This window comes from Furipterus horrens, unplaced genomic scaffold, assembly GCF_987537825.1.
Source record: "Furipterus horrens unplaced genomic scaffold, mFurHor1.1.pri manual_scaffold_4, whole genome shotgun sequence".
Classification (NCBI taxonomy): Eukaryota; Metazoa; Chordata; class Mammalia; order Chiroptera; family Furipteridae; genus Furipterus; species Furipterus horrens.
The window spans coordinates 203,269,021-203,286,481 of record NW_028327174.1 but is presented as its reverse complement, the minus strand read 5'-3'; the positions used below and the strand labels follow the sequence as shown (position 1 = coordinate 203,286,481).

Genomic DNA, 17,461 nt, shown 5'->3' with positions numbered 1-17,461 from the left:
GCCACTTGGATCTTACCTGAGGGGACTTTTTCCCTTGCCTTTGAGTGGTTGGACCTGCCGATGGCCGGGCCGGGCGTGCCCCCCACCCCACCCTGCCGTGGATGTGCCCTTGGTGCAGGAGCAGATTAAACTGTCACCGTTGTAACCCCTGGGGACCAGCACAGAGCAGTAGGCATTCACATTTCCACTCCATCATTCCACTTAATCTTCACAAGAGCCGTGTGATGCTGATGAGATTTTCACCCCATCTCAAGGAGTGGGAACTTGGGTCCAGATGGGACTGACTCGTCCCACTCAAATAGCAGCTGAGCAGGGGCGCTCACACCTGGGACCAAGGTGCCCCCTGGCCCGGTGGCCTCTGCCCCACAGAGGCGCTGCTGCAGGTGGCACGGCCAACTCAGCTCCTGGTACGTTCCACACCAGGAGCCCTGGATTCTCATGCCCTGGGTCAGGGGGCTCCCGAGGGAAGAGGGAGAAATAGGTGGGCCCTTCTGCTCCCCTCGTCACCCTCCCCCAAGGAGAGGGGACCCCTCATACCTGAGAGAGTGGGGTCACACCACACACATCACACACAGGTCCATCACAACCACACACAGGCACTTACATCCACGTGAATACCACACACACAAATACACACAACTCATATAGACACAAATATATGCACACACCACACACTGCATGCACAGATGCATACACCGCAGATACACACCCCACACACAGGTACTCACATGCACACCTATACCACACACACAAACACACAGGTACATGCGCACACACACCACACACACACCTCACATGCACACAAACACACAGGTACTCCCATGCACACACACACCACACACACATCGCATGCACACAAATACATACACACCCACACAGCAGTGACGCTGCGGCTCTCCCCTCAGATGGGGACACGAGAGCAGCCGTTGGTGGGGGTGGGGGGGCGGGGCTGCCGTAGTGCTGACCCCCGCGCCAGGAAGGCCAGCGCAGCGGCAGGAGGCCCGGGTCAGTCTGCAGGCAGAGCAGGTCCTGTTGCTTCCCAGCCAGTCCCCTCACTGGCCGGCCCTGGAGGGAACGGGAGGGACCTTGTTTCCAAGGGCAGGAGGCGGCCATGAAGGCCACAGTGCCCGGGTCCCTGAAGTCTGCTTCCCTTTAAGGGACATCGTGTTTGTATTCCTGAGCCACCAAGTCATTTAAAAAGAGTGATGGTAAAATGTCCTTACCAGATTACACAAACGTTTATTAACAGCAAACAAGACCCAGAGCCTATTGGGCCTTTAATTATTCAACACCGTAGAGGAGAGGGGTGGAGCCTGGAGGGGCCTCTGGGGCTGCTGAGGGCAGGGGGGCGCTGAGACCAGGCCCTCTAGCTCCCGGGAGGTGACAGAAAGCCAATACGGGGTCCTGGAAAGCTCTAGGAACGCTGGGACCACAGACCTGGGAGCTCCCCTCCTCCTGCTCACAGGCCCCAGCACCGCTGCTTAAACATGCAGAGCCCCGCGCGGTTCTACCCCGTGGGCTCCGTGCTCTGTGGGGCAGCGCCATGGGCTGTGGGGACTCTCTGGGGTTCTGCTAGAAAGGGGCGGGGCTCGCTGTCTGCGCCCCGCCTCCTCCTCGGCCTCCTCCCCCTCCTGTAGGGGAGGCGGCGGGGCAGGGCGAGGCTGGGCAGGGCAGGCTGCCGCAGGGACGCCGCCCCAGCACTGACAGTGTGCTCTGCACTGGGTAGCTCCATCCTGTTCCATTCCCGCACGTCACCAGCGGCCTGTGAGCATCCCACGGCAGGCCCGGGTCCCGCGCCCAGAAGCTGTGATTGTCATTGACCTGGAGTCCTTGGGAGGTGCCCGGGGTCAGGGTGGAGGACCACCGGAGACCTCAGAGTGCAGAAGGTGGGCAGAGGCCCCAGCTCCGTGCACTTTGAAGACACGCACGTGCAGGGCCCTGGGTTTGACAGTGTGGGCTTGGGGCTTAGGCCAGGCCTAGGGGCGTGGCTGACCGCTGTGTGAGGGCAGACAAATTGCTTAACGTCTCTGAGCCCTGGTCTCCTTATGTGTAAAGTAGCGTCCACCTCCCAGGATGAGACACGTAACTGACGTGCTCAACACTTGGAAAGTGTTCCATGAATATGAGCCATTAGTTACTCCCCCAAGGCCAGGTGTGTCTGCACCCCACTCCCAACAGGTGAGGAGAGAACGGATACTCCCAGAGACCGGGCTGCAATGCTCCATCTTCTCCCAGGCGAGAAGAGGACCCTGCAGGGGTAGCCTCGGGCCGGGAGGTGTGAACTGCCTGGGGGAAGTGCTGTAGGCTGGGAAGGGATGTGCTTTGTTGCTTGGCAGTCTTTAAAGTTTGTTTTCTAAATGTAAAGTTGAGAGTTTAAATTTTTTAATGTGTTGAAAGCATTGCTTCTTTGGCAAATGAGCCCATTGTGCTACGTGCAGCCCCCAGTTAGAGGGCGGGACCCAAGCCACCCCGTTGGCTCAGCATGTAGTGGCCTCAGCCTTCAGGCAGGAGTCTGGTCCCCTGGGGTGGGGTGGGGTCTGAATTGGGGCCACCATTTGTTGTCTCTTCCTCCCAGCCATATGGCTGCAGGGCCTGCTCCTGTACAGAGGTGGCCGAATCCTGTACTGTGGTTACAGGTGTGAAGGAGGCCCCGCCCCCTCCCTCAACGAGTCTCCCGTCCAACAAAGTGGTTGAGACAGGTGTGCAGGGTACTGCTGTGCAGGCATTGTGCCAGTAAGGTGATGTTGTTGCCAAGTTAGGTGCAGCCACTTTTGGCTCAGCTCATCAGGGAGGCCTCCCTGGAGGCGGTGCCATTTGGGCTGGGCCTTGAAGGGCAAAGGAAAGCAAACATTACAACTTCTCTCAAACGAAGTGCTGCAGTTATTCAAAGTGATAGAAGAAGACAGGTGAGGGGCACAGGGAGACTTAAGGGTAATAGAGCACATATATTTTAGTTCCCATAACGCGTCTAAAGAGAAAGGATCAGAGAGAGTCTGTCGCCCACATGCTGTGCAAACAGGAATTTTTCAGCAGAATTTGTGTGTGACTTTCAAATAACAAGTCATAAAACTCCCGGCATGTTTAAGTGCATGATGAACAGCGCCGGTTTTCTCTCACTGAGGAGGCTTTTGCTTGTCTCTTATTTTATTTTACTTTATTTCTTTGGGCGGGGGGTGCAGTAAGAAGGGGAAACCACACTACCGTCTCTTCTTTTCACTGACCAGGCAGAGCTGAGCCTCATACCCAAATGATTTTGTTCCTAAAAGGGAGAGTATTTTCAAAATCCGCAGAAACTCAGAAATGAAGATCTGCGGTCCGGGCGGTCCCTTCCTCCCTCACGCCGGGATTGGGTTCTGAGCAAACTGGCCGCCTTGCGCCGCCGCCCCAATGCGCTCGCACAGAATCACAAGCCAGTTTCCTGAAAATAAAGAGCAGGTGGCTGTGCCGAAATTGTTTTTCTTTTAAGCTCCCCAGAACCCTGTTGAATATTAAAATTCCATCTTGAGGCGAGACTCAATTCAGACCTGCCCGTAAGGGTGTAAAACGGCAATTCTTCATTTGTTGGGTGATGGATTCCTGACTCTGGGCCCCGAATGTGCGTGTTTACAGAGCAGTCATCCACCTGTAATATTGTTGGTGTGATGGATGGCAGACAAGGTGGGGGGAGGGGGCCTGGCAATGAGTCAGGCAGAGCAGTCCCAGCTCCCTCGTTCTGTATGCGCCCCAACCAATGCTCTTCGAGAGGCACCCAGTGGGTGTGAGGGGGCAAGAGAAGCCGTCCCTGGGCTGGGGGGTTGGGTGCCCATGATGCTGGCCCTTCTCGCAGGTGTTGATATCTGCCTAACTGATTTCGTCCTGCAGAATAAAGAGAGTAGGAACCACTCCCAAAAAAGAAGGGGAAATTTCACCCAAAGCCGTAAGCCTGGAGCTGCAGCCCATGCGGAGCTGGGGCTCCTGCCCTGGTCTGCGTCCTGGCTGAAGTGCCCGCTCTGGGAGACGGCAGAGAGAAGGGTACCAAACCGATCTGCTGCATTTGGGGAGTGCGTCCTAACAGTCCCCGATACTGGCGATTAACTGGTAAACGATGCACTGGCCGCTCCTGGCTCCCAGCGTGGCAGCCACGTGGAAATGTCACCGTCTCGTACTGGGGAGCGGGCACATGCCACGGCGCCTTCCTTGAACCTACTGCCTTCCTGACAGGTGCAAAACATGTCCCAATCCATAGAGGTCCTGGACCGGCGGACTCAGAGGGACTTGCAGTATGTGGAGAAGATGGAGAACCAGATGAAAGGCCTGGAGTCCAAGTTCAAACAGGTGGAGGAGAGTCATAAGCAACACCTGGCCAGGCAGTTCAAGGTACGTGCGTTCCTCCTCCTCCGAGACTGGGTTTGTCTCCCTCCAGGCTTCTCCTTTCCCTCTAGAAAGGGCGATGGTGGGTTGGGGGTGGGGGGAAGCAGGGCTTGCCCTTTGCTGTCCTTGGAAACAACCTGCCCTGAGAGGGGGAGACCAGGGCCGTGGTTGCCAGCACCTCGCAGCTTCTGAGGCCAGGGGTCCCGGGCCCTGAGCTTCTCGAGCCAAGTCCCAGATCAGCTGGGCAGGGACGGCAGCGGTCCCTGTCATTCCACAGCTGCTGCAGGTAAACCACATTAGCGGGGGATTAGCTTAATTGATTAGAGCCGTGTCTGAGCCGGGATCACTCAGGGCCATTTTTCACAACTGACCTAATTTAGCTGTGACATGGCTCACGGTAGAGTCACAGGGAAGAAAGAGAGACACCAACATCTTTCCCACTTTGTGGTAAGTGATCCTTTTCTCCAGATAACTCTGCACCTGAAGGCCAGTTTGTTTGACCTAAAATGATATATACATATGTACAAATATGTATATATACACGTAGAGTTAACGCAGCTTCAAAATTATGAAATCGGGAAACGATAGGCACCTCAATTAAGCTACCCGTGCATGTGAATGAGGACTCTAGCCCAGGTGCAAATGAACAGGTGATGACTCAGCCCCGCTTGACCGGAAATCGCTGACGCGCCTTCGGGTCCTTTCAATGCTAACGTGTCCCTTTGATGTGCTTCTGCATGAAGCAAGAACAAATTCGCTTTTAAAGCCATCCCTTCGATAGCCGAAATGGCACGCTAATGAAGTTATAAATCTATGTCATGAATAAAACAACAGCAGGCCTGATCCCGTGGAGGAGAAATGAGCAGTCGCTCTGGCGGGAGGCAGGTGGACGTCTCGTCCTTGCTTCTGACGTGTCAGGAATTATCCCGGAAAGAGGTTTTGATCTGCCTGACCAAAAAGAGTTAGTGTCTCTCCTTGAAAGGCCAGCACTCCCTGCTCTGGGGTAGCGTCAGGGTCCTCTAGAGATGAGGGTGTCTCTGGCAGCCGCAGCTAGTTCCTCAGCACTGTCCACTCAGCCGTCTCCCCCAGGCCCCAGATTTGGGGCCCAGTGGCTCTGGGGGAAGAAAAGCAGGCCTTGCCTTTCACCACGCTTGCGTGGCATTAAACACGCCCACAGAAATCATGTGAGGAAATCTATACAACTGTCAGAGTAGTGTGTTTGGACTAACGCTGGCACTGAAGTGTGATTTTTTTTTTTTAAGTGACCATGAAAATATCTGTCTGTGGTTGGCTATCTGGGTGAGGCAGGCTAGTGAGGTAGCTCTTCAACGGTATTTCGTTTTCTTGCTTGCAGGGCTAACTTAAAAGCGTTTTTTCAATGCCGCAGTGACTGAAGAAGCGTGTACCCATGTCCCCATGAAAGAGGGCCAGACAGCTTTTTGCACCCTGCATTTTTACTATTACTTTCCAATACTTAGCGCCATTCCACTAAGGAACCTTGACTCCAACCACGATCCTCTTTTGCATGCGACTGTAGATGCATTCCATGAACACGTTGAACCCTTGTCAATGCATTTTTTGAAAAAGAAAACAAAAAGAAACTTTGTGTATGTGACTTAAAGCATGTAACCTTCAGATGTTGCATCCTACATGACAATAAAGACCTTTCCCAAATATGATGGTGTTCTGAAGACTGTTTAATACGTTCTTCTAACGCTGTGGGATCAGACGATAAATAAACCTGTAACTAAGGCGGGAGCACGCGCAGCTTCCTCGCCTGGGGAGAAGCCGGGCCAAGGCAGGGTGTGGCAAGTTTTTGCACGCATCGCACTGAACCCAGCTTATTTTAACCTTGCAGGCGATAAAAGCGAAAATGGATGAACTTAGGCCTTTGATCCCTGTGTTGGAAGAGTACAAGGCCGATGCCAAATTGGTTTTGCAGTTTAAAGAGGAGGTCCAGAATCTGACGTCAGTGCTTAACGAGCTGCAAGAGGAAATTGGCGCCTATGACTACGATGAGCTCCAGAACAGAGTGTCCAATCTTGAAGAGAGGCTCCGTGCGTGCATGCAAAAGCTAGGTAGGCCCGGCAGCACCCTGGGGGCGGGGCGGGCGCGGCCCCGCCCACCGCGGCCCCGCCCACCGCCTCCAGCTCGGGGGCGTGGTGCTGAAGCGGACAGCGCCCGCCTGGCTGCCCGAGCTGATGGCCGGCCAGGGCAGAGGCGTGCGCGCTGCGCCCTCGCGAGCGCTGGGTCCCCCCCACCTCCGCCACCCGCCCTGTGCAGAGGCCGGCTCCCAGACCCCACCGAGATGCACATCTGGAGCCGATAGGCTGCTGTCACACGTACAGACCATCTCAAGAGTGTGTGTGCGCGCGCGCGTGTGTTGGGGTGAGTTCCTAAGGCACGAGTTGCTTAGGGCTGGAATCGGACATGCCAGACGCGCTCCAGGTCCAGGACGAGGGCTGCGGAAGCTCCTCAGGTGCTGCACCGCGCGTGGAAAAGGGCAAATGGAGTCACGCCACAGGAGCAGGGCTCCCATTCGCCACGCGTGGAGGCACCCGCGAGGATGGAAGCTGTGAGCTGCAAGCTCCGTTCGCGTTTTCTTAAAGACCCCTCAAGGGGGGGGGGCACCTCTCGGCTCTCTTACTCGTGATTGAACACCCGCCTGCCTCATCAACCCCCCTGTTAATTGCCCTAACGAACCGTGACACGTTGGTGCCTGAATCCGCCCTTGACATCCCAGTTCCGTTTTTTGGCTCTCACCACCGGTTTTAAGACGAAGGTTGCTCATTTCCACGGTGTATTTTTTAGAGTAACTCAGGGTGCCTCTGCTTTAGGAGGAAGCTCCCCTTTGGTTCTTATTTGATGTTCTGACTGAGTTCCCTTTTTGTCTGCCCACACACACTCCCGGTTCTTTATGATGAACTTAAAGTGACCCAGAAGAATAAGGGCCTGTGCTGCTGTCTGCACAGAGGGCCAGGAAACCGAGCTGCCAGCCTTTTGCCCGGGCAGGTCCCACATCTAGATCAACTTCAGAGCTGCCCTAGGCACGCAGCGGAGACACACGTTTAAGGCCCCCCACCCCAAGAGAAGCCCAAGGCGTATTGGCATGAAGAGTGAATCCGTGTTGGTGTGTCACATGAGTGAGTGCCCACTGCGTGTTCAGTGACATGCTTCACGGTGCCCACGTGCCGGTGGGTTGGGGGCTCGGTGACCTGGGACCGTCCCAGGAGGGTCTGGGATGAATGGCCTCTGCCAGCGCGTTCCATGCTGACATTCCAAGAGCACACGTGGTGTTTCCGTGCCAGTGACCATGCGGCCGATCGATGACGGGGCCGCTGTGCAGTTATTCCGCTGGGCACCGTCTTTGGGTCTCTGCCCACAATGGCCCTGAGCCCACTACCGCCTCTGTCTCCCCCAGACTAAACCCTCCCGCGGCGAGGTCTCTCTTGGCCTCTAAAGAATCTAGAATGGGGTGGGGGACATTTGTAATGTTTTGACCCCAAAGCAGCCCCTCCCCCCATATACAGACTGTGTATACCAGGGAGAAACCAAGATAAAACCTCCATATCTTGCAATTAACAGATCAAGGAGCAAAAGGGAAATTCAGAGTAAAACATGACAAATGGTGAGAAGCTAATGGCCTTCCCAAGAGGGATGCTGCCCCTCCCCGGATAAGCAGTCTTGCCACCTGGACACAGGCTATTTTTAGAAGCTGGATGAGTTTGCCTTATGGCTTAGGACCCTGGGGCTGTCCCGTGTTACCCTTGGCTGCTAAACAGTTCGTTTGGGGGTAATGAGGGGGCGGTCAGGCCCTCGGAGGCCAGCTCTCCTCGCTGGAGGGCCACCCCATGATTTCACCTCTGGTTTAATTCTCTCTTCGAAAGGCCTGGCCTTGTAGATAGACCGGCTGCTCGGGTCTGTAGGTGGGGCTCAGGGGTCCACACTGAACCTACACCGGGCAGATTCTGGGGAATGAAACCGAGACTCTGTCTGGGGGACGCAGCACGTGTCACAGATGGCTGCGGTGACCAGCTCGGGTTTCAGCCTCTCCCGTCTGTAAAGCAAAGGTGGAGGAGTCCCTGTGCCCCAGGGTTACGGCGTGCCCACGGTGGGCATTCGCATCCCGCGCTCTGCACGGCGCCCGGCGCAGAGAAGGCGGCAGGACAGGCAGGCGGTGATGGGTGGGTAGGTAGGTAGGTAGACAGATGGCAGGTGGTTTATAGACACAGGTGGACAGACAGGTGATAGTCAGCAGACGGACAGATGATAGACGGACAGACTGACAGGTTCAGCAGCTGCTGCTGCTCCCTCTTCCTAGGTTTTCTTCACGCTCAGCAACTTAATTACCCAGCCGACAGCCTGTGGCCGCTCCGTTTAGCCTTTGCTTTAGCCTTGCAAGTAGGCACCTTCCCAGCAGGCTGTTTCCTTGCCTGGACGTTGCCGAGGAGCATAGAACCGGGGCCGGCAGCCGCCCGCTGAGGAGCCGGTGCTGACAGCTGTCCTGAGCGGGCGGCCTTCCCCGCCCTCTGCTCCTGGGCTCCTGGGGGGGGTCTGACTGGGTCCCTTGGCAGGGGGTGTGTCCTGGAGCTCAGCCTCCTGTGAGGTACACCTGCTGGGCACTTCCAAGCCCCCCACCACGCACCCTAGCACTCCTGAGGACAGAGGGATACTCCCGTGAACTGAGTGTGCCTCAAGGGACACACGGCGCTGCCGTGGGTTTGTTTCGATCCTGGCTGCTCCCGAGGTCTTGGCAGAGCCAGTCTGGACAGAGAACCAAAAATAACTCCTGACTCAGGCAGGGCGGCCTCCAGCCCGGGCCCTGACGCACTGGCCCTGCTGCCAGCCGTGTGAAGAGCCGGGCTCTGGGGCAGCTAGCCTTGCCCCTGCCCACTCTCGTCCACGGCTTCAAGGCTCCTCCAGGGGCTGGCAGAAGGCGGCGCTCAGCCCGGGCCCGGAGCGCCTGGGTGAGGGGGAAGGGGCACCAAGCCACCCGGCAGAGCCACCTGGACCTGAAGCGGCCAGCTCCCCTTCCGTGTGGCCACAGGCCAGAAGGTCCCCCGCGGGCCGGACGCAGTGCGACCGGCCACAGCGTCCTCGGTCTGGACTCCCAGGAATGACAGTAGCACAGCCCCTGTGGAATGCGTCCTGCACGTCAGGCTTGCTGCTGGACGCTCTTCATTGCTTAGCTGTGTGACCCTCGCCATCCCCCTCCGAGGTGGACGTCATTATTGTGGACAAGGACGACTGTCTCTCTGTGCCACACTCTGCCTCCCGCCCCCTCTCCTGGGACACACAGTGAGGCAAGAGTCTGTCGAGGATTTTCAGAGAGGTGAATACTTTCACCTCTAAGTACTGAGAGCTGAGTCACCCGCTCGTCCACGCCTTTACCCATCCGTCCACCCATCCACACATTCACTCCTTCATTCATCCATCCATCCCTTCTGGGTGCTGGGGAAACAGATGAGCTCAGCAAGCTCTCGCCTGTGGCCCCAGGACACATGGAATCACCAGCACGGGTCTGTGAGGATGGGAGGTGGGGTTCAGAAGGGAGAGGTCCCAGGAAGGGCCGTCGGTTTGGGTCCAGCCCCAAAAGACAGCTGGGACGGGGGGTGGCATTCCAGGTGGAGGAGCAGTGAGCAGAGCTGTGGGGGCAGGAAGACGGGGCCCGTGGCCAGGACTCTGAGCGGAGCTGGGCTCGGAGCATGATGCAGAGGACAGAGGTCTGGCCCCCTGGCCTCCTCCATCCGGTCCTGGAGGAGGGGAGGACGGTCCAGAGAGCACGGCCCCCAGGATCCCCTCCTGGGGCGCAGGAGCACGCTGCCCTGACGCTGGCCGAGAGGCTGGGACTCGGCCTCACTTCAGCAGCTGTGTGCACGGGTTCGAGTCAGGTGGGACAAGAGGTGCAGCCTGGGAGGCCCACGGACCATGGGAGGGGCTGGGGCTGAGCAGGAACGCCAGGTCCCAGCCTCAGCAGTGCCTGTGGGACAGGGTGGCCCTGAGAATGCCACCATCTGCGAGCGGGGAGAGCCCTGCAGTCCCATCCAAGGCCCCGGCCGTGCCTGGTCTGTGCGCACCCTGCAGCCCTGGCTCTCCAGCCTCCGGCTCCTCCTCCAGGAGGAAGAGATGCTCTCACCCTCCAGGAAAAGCTCGCAGGCTGCCTGGTGGGGAGGCAGCCAGCCCTGCGTGGGGTGGGCTGGGCCTGACGACGGGGAGCAGAGTGCGAGGCTGAAGCGAAGCACCCTGTTCTTGCTTTATGAACCGCAGGGTGGCCCCCAGCGTCCTGCTCGGGGCCTCCCTACCTGACCACAGGAGTGCCCGGCAGGAAGGGAGGCCCGGGGTGGGGGGATGGCCGCCCCTCCCTCCCTGCTGCCCTGGCCTCCGGTGCTTCTCTGGCCCTGGGCACTGGTGAGTCACTGGGAAGAGCCAGGCGTGAGACGCTCTCTAGGAATAACCCCAGACTGAGGGCGCGGAGGGGACCCTGCGTCCTCCACGGTGGGCAAGGGGTCTGCCGAGGGACTCACTCGCCTCCTGCGCTCTGGCTTTCTTCCAGCTTGTGGCAAGCTGACGGGCATAAGTGACCCGGTGACCATCAAGACCTCCGGCTCAAGGTTCGGGTCCTGGATGACGGACCCCCTGGCCCCAGAAGGTGATAACAGGGTAAGTGCCCTTCGTCGGGGCTGGGCCTGGGGGTCGTTTGGACAAGGGTGCCCTTGTCGGATCTGGCGGTCTCCGCCCCTGAGTGTCTGGCTGTCATGCTGATGCCACTGTGCCCACCCACCCAGCAGAGCACTCCAGGGCTGTGGACAGAACGGAGCTCGGAGCCTCGGGGTCTGGCACAGACCAAGGGGCTGGATATGAGGATGAAGGCGGCCAGCGGACCCCGGAGGGCCCTCCCCAGGCCGGCGTCCCTTGGGTTTGGTGGGCGCTCAGTGTCTAAAAGCTTCCGGCCCGCCCGCCGGCCTCTGCCCGGGGAGGAGAGTCCATTAGGCCTTTGTTGCTTTACAGGCATCTCATTTGTATTTCATTTGCCATTCCTTTCATGCTGATGGGAAGCCCTGTTCCTTTTGATTTAAGAAAGGGGCCATGTTTTTTTCCCTGGATTTTTCCCACTGGGGTAAAAATTCAAAAAAGAGAGAGAAACAAGCACCACGCTTCTCTTGATCGGGGGTCTGGGTCCTGTTGTCGGAGCCCCGTTAGGAGGCAGGGAGATGGGGACCGCGGGCTGAGAGCCGGGGACGCCGCTGGGCGCTGAGCCGCCTCCGCTGGGACCTTCCTCCGAAGGAAGGTTCCGCCCCAGCTCTCAGTGGAAAGAGGCTGCGTGGGTTTCGCTGTCCTTTTGTGTCCACCAGCCTGACCGTTGTCACCCACACCCATCAGTCGTGAGACCCGTTTCCTTCAGTGGCTTGCGGGACATTTAAAAAACAAACACTTGGAAAAAAACCCACCTCCACTCTGCCTCTGGGCAATCTGAGACCCTCTGCGCCGCGTCTGGAGGGTCGAGTCCCTCTCTGCTGAGAGTCCCCTTCCCGACGTCGGGAAGGCAGCGTCAGGCATGACCTCGCGCACTCGAACGTGAAGTGGCGCCTGACCTTCTGGCACCCAGGTGTGGGCACAGGACTGCTGGGCTTTGGGGCTGGGAGAAGAGTCCCCATGTCACCGCGCAGGGAGCGCGTCTTCCTAGGCGCTCACCCCAGTGTTTGCTGGCGGAGGCCTCTGGGGTGGCTGGCTGGCTCCCACACACCTGGGAACACTAGGGGTTGGGTATCGTCAGGGAGGGGGCTGTTTTTCTTTTCTTTTATTTATTTTCTTTTCCGCGTCGTGGCAGCTACCTGGTGCTACAAGTTTTCTAACAGTTTAATTGGCTAATTGTCACCCTGGCTGTTTCTTCGTCAATGCCCCGCCTGGAAGACCCCACCTCTGCCAAGTACGGGTTAGGGAGGTGTCAGCGGCCAGCCTGAGGGCCGCGTCCTGCGTGCCGGGCACTGCTGAGCATGTGCTGCCGACGGCGGCTCCATCAGCGCCACAGAAAGGGACCCACATGCACCGCGCTGCCTGGCCCTCCGTCCCGCTGTGTACGCTGGGGGTCTGTCCTGGGCCAGCCCTCTGCGACCCTCCAACAAGGAGGTCACCGTCACCACCACTGAGCTGATGAGAAAGTCCAGGTCCAGAGGGGTCACGTGACCCAGCCAGGGTCTGGGGAAAGCTGGCCAGCGGGTTTATTAACAAATGTCTACAGCAGGCTGCGTCTCCTGACACCGCCTCCTGCCGTTGCCCTCTGCCCCATCCTGCCTGCCATCTGCTGCCACAGCACACACAGCCCGCCTGCCCAGGTGGACCGGGTGGGGCCCGGGCGCTGGAATCGGTGACCTTGGCACTGCAGAGACGGAGCCCTGGCCTGACGCTGCAGACACGCCCTCGGCCCTGATGTGCTCGCCGTTCGCTGGGCCTGAGAGAGCACTTGCTTATCTGAGCTCAGACACCGAGTGCCAGGCTGCCCGAGGCTCACCCCGCCTCCCACCCCCGCATGGCGAGGGCGTTGATTCGCAAAGCTCTCGGGGCGGTGATGGATGCTCTTTATAATTAGATGCCTGTTTTCTGCTTGATGACTTGCTCACCCTCCAGGAAAGCAGCCTGGTGACGGACAGAGAAGGAGGGCGGGGAGGAGGGGAGGGCCGGGCTGGCAGGGGCGCTGGGGCCTGCCCCGAGCGCAGGGGGCAGTTGGCACACCAGACCCCAGCTCCCAGCCCGCTAAGGGGCACGTCCCCGGGTCCTGCCGGTGATCTGGAAGAGGCTGTTCTGTTTGGTTTGATCTTTTTCATCCTCCTGTCCAGTTTTGATTACATACACACAGGAGACCAATGACTCGCTCCAAAAAAAAAAAAAAAAATCAGTGTCTGCTCCAGTGCCGGCTGCTGCAGAGGGAGGATGGCAAGGGGCGGTGGCCAGAGGCTGTGGGCGGGGACCCTGGTCAGGGCGCATCTAAGCTACGGCGGCAGCAGAAGAGCCGGCCCGGCTGCCAGACCCCACTGCCCTTGGGCTGATCCCTGAGAACGGGGTTCGCTGGGGACCCCTGTGCTTCCTGGACTCCGATTAAACCCCAGCTGTGCGCCGTGAGTCGGGCAGGCTCTGGTGCTCCTCCGCCAGGTCCATAAAATGCCTTCTGAGCCGTGACCTGCCCACGTGCTTCCCGCCCTGACACCAGGCTCGCGTCCCCGTCCCCTGCCAGGCTGCACTCCTCCCGGGACACACGTGTGCCCCAGGGACCGGTTCCCCAACACTGAGACACGTAGCTCTGACCGTGGACCCTTCCAGAGTCTAGCATCTGCTTCCCTCATGTTTGTCTGCATCTGCCTTGCTCACCCCGACATTAGCAAGGGGACCAGCTCCCCGCGGCGCCCCCAGGCCTCGGGCTGGGGATGAGAGCTCCTGAGCAGTGACCGACAGGAAGACCTCCCTGCATGTCTACGCTGGGCAGGGCCCTGAGCCAGCCCCGGTGGGGACGCAGGGACAGGGTCTGGCCTCATGTCCTCGCCAAGCAGCTCTGGCTTGGTCATTATAACCTGTTAGGAGACTTTTAAAGATCTTGGTGCAAGGCCACAACGCAAACCCGTGGGGTGAGCGTGGCAGGAATAGGTGCCAAAGCCCAGGCTTTGTAAGCCCCTCGGGTGATGGGCAGAGGCTGGGGACACCTGCAAAGGACCGAGTGTGGTCAAGTCCAGGGTGAGCAGCTGAGGCCCCGTGGGAGCATCCGGCCCTGCACGTGAGAGTCACCTGGACGCTGTAACCAGCGCCAGTGCCCGGCTCAGCCCCAGAGGCCTGGGGTCACCCTGGGGTGTGAAAGGTCCCGGCGAGCAGACTTAGCAGGTGGACGACTGCAGGTCCCAGGCTGCCAGGGTATCTGGTGGGGTGGTGCCGAGGGAGGCCAGGCAGCCGGGGATGCGCCTGGAGGGAGCGGGATCCCACCTGAGCTTGGGACTTGGCCAGGAGGGGATCAGCGTGGACACGCTCTGGGGATGGGGAGCCCTGGCCACAAGGCCCTCGTGGCTTCCAGTCGTGGGCCTCTCCACTGGACCAAGTGGCTTCTCACGGGTGACTTAGAGCCCCGGGTCCAGAGCGCCCTTATTTCACCTGCTCCCCTAAAGTTGCATCTCCAGGAGTGTTGTTTACAGGAAGAAAAGGCAGTTTAGAAATCCTTAATAATTTGATGCTGATTTTAGCCAGTCCTGTCCACAGAAAGGAGGCGCTGGATGCTGGGGGACAGGGACACGGCAGACCCCGTCCCTCCATCAAAGGCTCTGTCATGGGGGGCGGGGCGCAGACGTTTGCCCCCGTTCACCAAGTGCTCGCCTCCTGAAATAGGGAGGAGGGTTCAGGGAGGGGGTCAGGAGAGGGTTCAGGGGGCATCTTTGAATTCTCTTGAAAGAAGCAGTGAGCTCCCCGTCTCAGGAGGTAGCCAAGCAGAGGCAGGAGGGCCAGTTTGGGTGACATGGTCGGGGGCACACTGGCCCGCGTCGTTATCCGCGACCACATCGCCAAGGCTAAAAATACAACGAGCCTCAAAGGAGGCCCAGTTGTGTTTTTTTAATCTCATTAGAAACAAAAAGCACATCTGAACGGATGTCTCAGAAACAAGGTGCTGGTTTTTTAAAATTCTGAACGCCTGTGTGACGCCGCGTCGGCAAGCTGCTGCGCCGAGCCTCCGGCAGCCCGGGCCGCGGTGGGGGCCCCGCAGACCGGCCGCAGCCGCCAGCCCCTGCTCCGCGTTTGCTCCCACATTGGAAACGACTGAAGATTTGTGCAAAGTCTAGACAGTTTCGAGTCAATTGGCATTTAAGCAACAATCAGAAATCTCTTCCTCTGTAACCCCAAACGGGTGCCGCTTCTGGGATGGTTCTGTTGGTTGATTTTGACAGTCAGAGCCTCTAGAAGCTTGTGCTCCTCTCGGAGAGACCGTTTCCCAGCCCCTGAATGACAAAGAGCAATGATACTCCCCAGGTCCCAAATGCCGGCTGCCACCACAGATGGCCTGGGGGGTGGAGGGCGAGGGAGGTGCCCTTGTCTGCACCTTGACCCTGGGTCACCACGAGTCGTGAGCTGCCCGGCGGGCGCCCTGGCCTCCTCCAGGGCCCAGGTGGCTGTGCCCTTTCAACACCGTCTTGCCGGCCTGGGTTTCACACACGGAGGGAGTTCCTTTCCTCCCCAAACAAGCAGGAGCGCCCGTTGTGCGCCCTTAGAGGGACAAGAGCGGGTGCACCTGCAGACCCCCAGCTGGGGCGCACCCAGCAGAGGGCGGGATCGGGTCTTCCCTGCCACCCGCAGGAGACTCAGGCCCCACCCCCCACCCCGGCCGGTCTTCAAACGGAACGCTGCTTCGCCTGGAGTGTGGGAGGGGGGCATGGCACAGCTTCCTTTCCCTCGCGCCCCCGGGGTGCCCCAGCCCCCCCGGGCGGAGCCGCTAACGCCCTGCTCTCCCCGCAGGTCTGGTACATGGACGGCTACCACAACAACCGCTTCGTGCGCGAGTACCGGTCCCTGGCCGACTTCATGGCCACGGACAACTTCACGTCCCACCGCCTCCCGCACCCCTGGTCCGGCACCGGGCAGGTGGTCTACAACGGCTCCATCTACTTCAACAAGTTCCAGAGCCACATCGTCATCCGCTTCGACCTGAAGACGGAGAGCATCCTGAAGATGCGCAGCCTGGACTACGCCGGCTACAACAACATGTACCACTACGCCTGGGGCGGCCACTCGGACATCGACCTGATGGTGGACGAGAACGGGCTGTGGGCCGTCTACGCCACCAACCAGAACGCCGGCAACATCGTCATCAGCAAGCTGGACCCTGTGTCCCTGCAGGTGCTGCAGACTTGGAACACCAGCTACCCCAAGCGCAGCGCCGGCGAGGCCTTCATCATCTGCGGGACCCTCTACGTCACCAACGGCTACTCGGGGGGTACCAAGGTCCACTACGCCTACCAGACCAACGCGTCCACCTACGAGTACATCGACATCCCGTTCCAGAACAAGTACTCGCACATCTCCATGCTGGACTACAACCCCAAGGACCGCGCCCTGTACGCCTGGAACAACGGCCACCAGATCCTCTACAACGTCACCCTCTTCCACGTCATCCGGTCTGACGAGTTGTAGTGGCCTCTGCCCGGAAGCCGGGAGCCCGGGTCCTCGCCCGCATGGAGGTCCCCGCGAAGCCGCTGCCAAAATAACACTCACGATACTGATCGCACTAGTTCTGGAAACTCATCGGCCACGTGGAGCCGGGCGTCATGGGACGGCGTGACCTCCATGTGTGTGTCTCCAGCCCAGGCCAGTGGGCGACGGATTTGGGAAGAAACCCGCCCCCCCCAACTTTGCAGCTGGAACTGCAGCCCGGGGCTCCCCTCGCCACCCTGGCCCCCTTTTTGGTCAAATGACATACGAAGCAAGTCAACGTCCGGTGGCCGGTTCTCGCCCGAGGACAACCCACTGTTGGGATCGCATGGACCTTTCCTTAGACCGTGGCCAGCGCGGATAGACGGGCGCGTGGCATCCGGCAGAGCCTCCGTTGGCCCTCGGCGTCTGGAGGGGTCGACGCAGGCCCCCCTCGCCCGCCCTCTGTGTCTGCTGCCACCCCTCGGCCGTGGTTGTGTCTTAGATTAATGTGCTGAAGCTCCAGTAGCCTGTCCAGTAGCCCACGCCCCGTGTCCAGTCCCTGCCACGCGGCGGCCGGCGCGCCGCGTGCGAGCGTGCCCGCCCGTCGTGTATTGTGTCCTTGTCCCTTGAGGTGGTACCTGTTCGTCCGGTGTGTGCAGTGGGTGTTGTCATGCGATGCCATAGTTTGGGTCAGTAAGTGGACGGTTCTTGTTGCTAAAAAGAAAAATAATAACCAGTGTTCACCCTCGTAGAGAGATAACCCAGTGCATAGTGGTCATTGTCAAAGGGACTGTCCTCTTCCCATCCAATATCTCGCCCTCGTAGCCACGGAGCAGAAGGGCTCATCTGGGGAGACCCCCGTTTCTGACGGGAGCGGGCGTCCCTGAGGGCACCGGCGTGTGGGAAGGACATTTTTTAAGTAAAAAGAGGGGAACTTTGTACTCTCCAGTTACCT

General features: G+C 59.1%; 1 protein-coding gene across 2 annotated transcripts in view; it reads left to right on the top strand.

The window, feature by feature from the left end:
* The window catches only part of OLFM1 (olfactomedin 1), a 31,136-nt gene extending 14,053 nt beyond the window's left edge, over positions 1 to 17,083 (top strand). For both annotated transcript variants that reach the window (XM_090274983.1, XM_090274984.1), the window contains exons 3-6: positions 4,201 to 4,356; positions 6,209 to 6,428; positions 10,904 to 11,010; positions 15,832 to 17,083. In XM_090274983.1, the coding sequence (XP_090131109.1) occupies positions 4,201 to 4,356; positions 6,209 to 6,428; positions 10,904 to 11,010; positions 15,832 to 16,506 (1,158 nt within the window). In that variant the 3' untranslated portion in view covers positions 16,507 to 17,083. The remainder of the gene's footprint in view (positions 1 to 4,200; positions 4,357 to 6,208; positions 6,429 to 10,903; positions 11,011 to 15,831) is intronic.
* Positions 17,084 to 17,461: the final 378 nt, after the last annotated feature.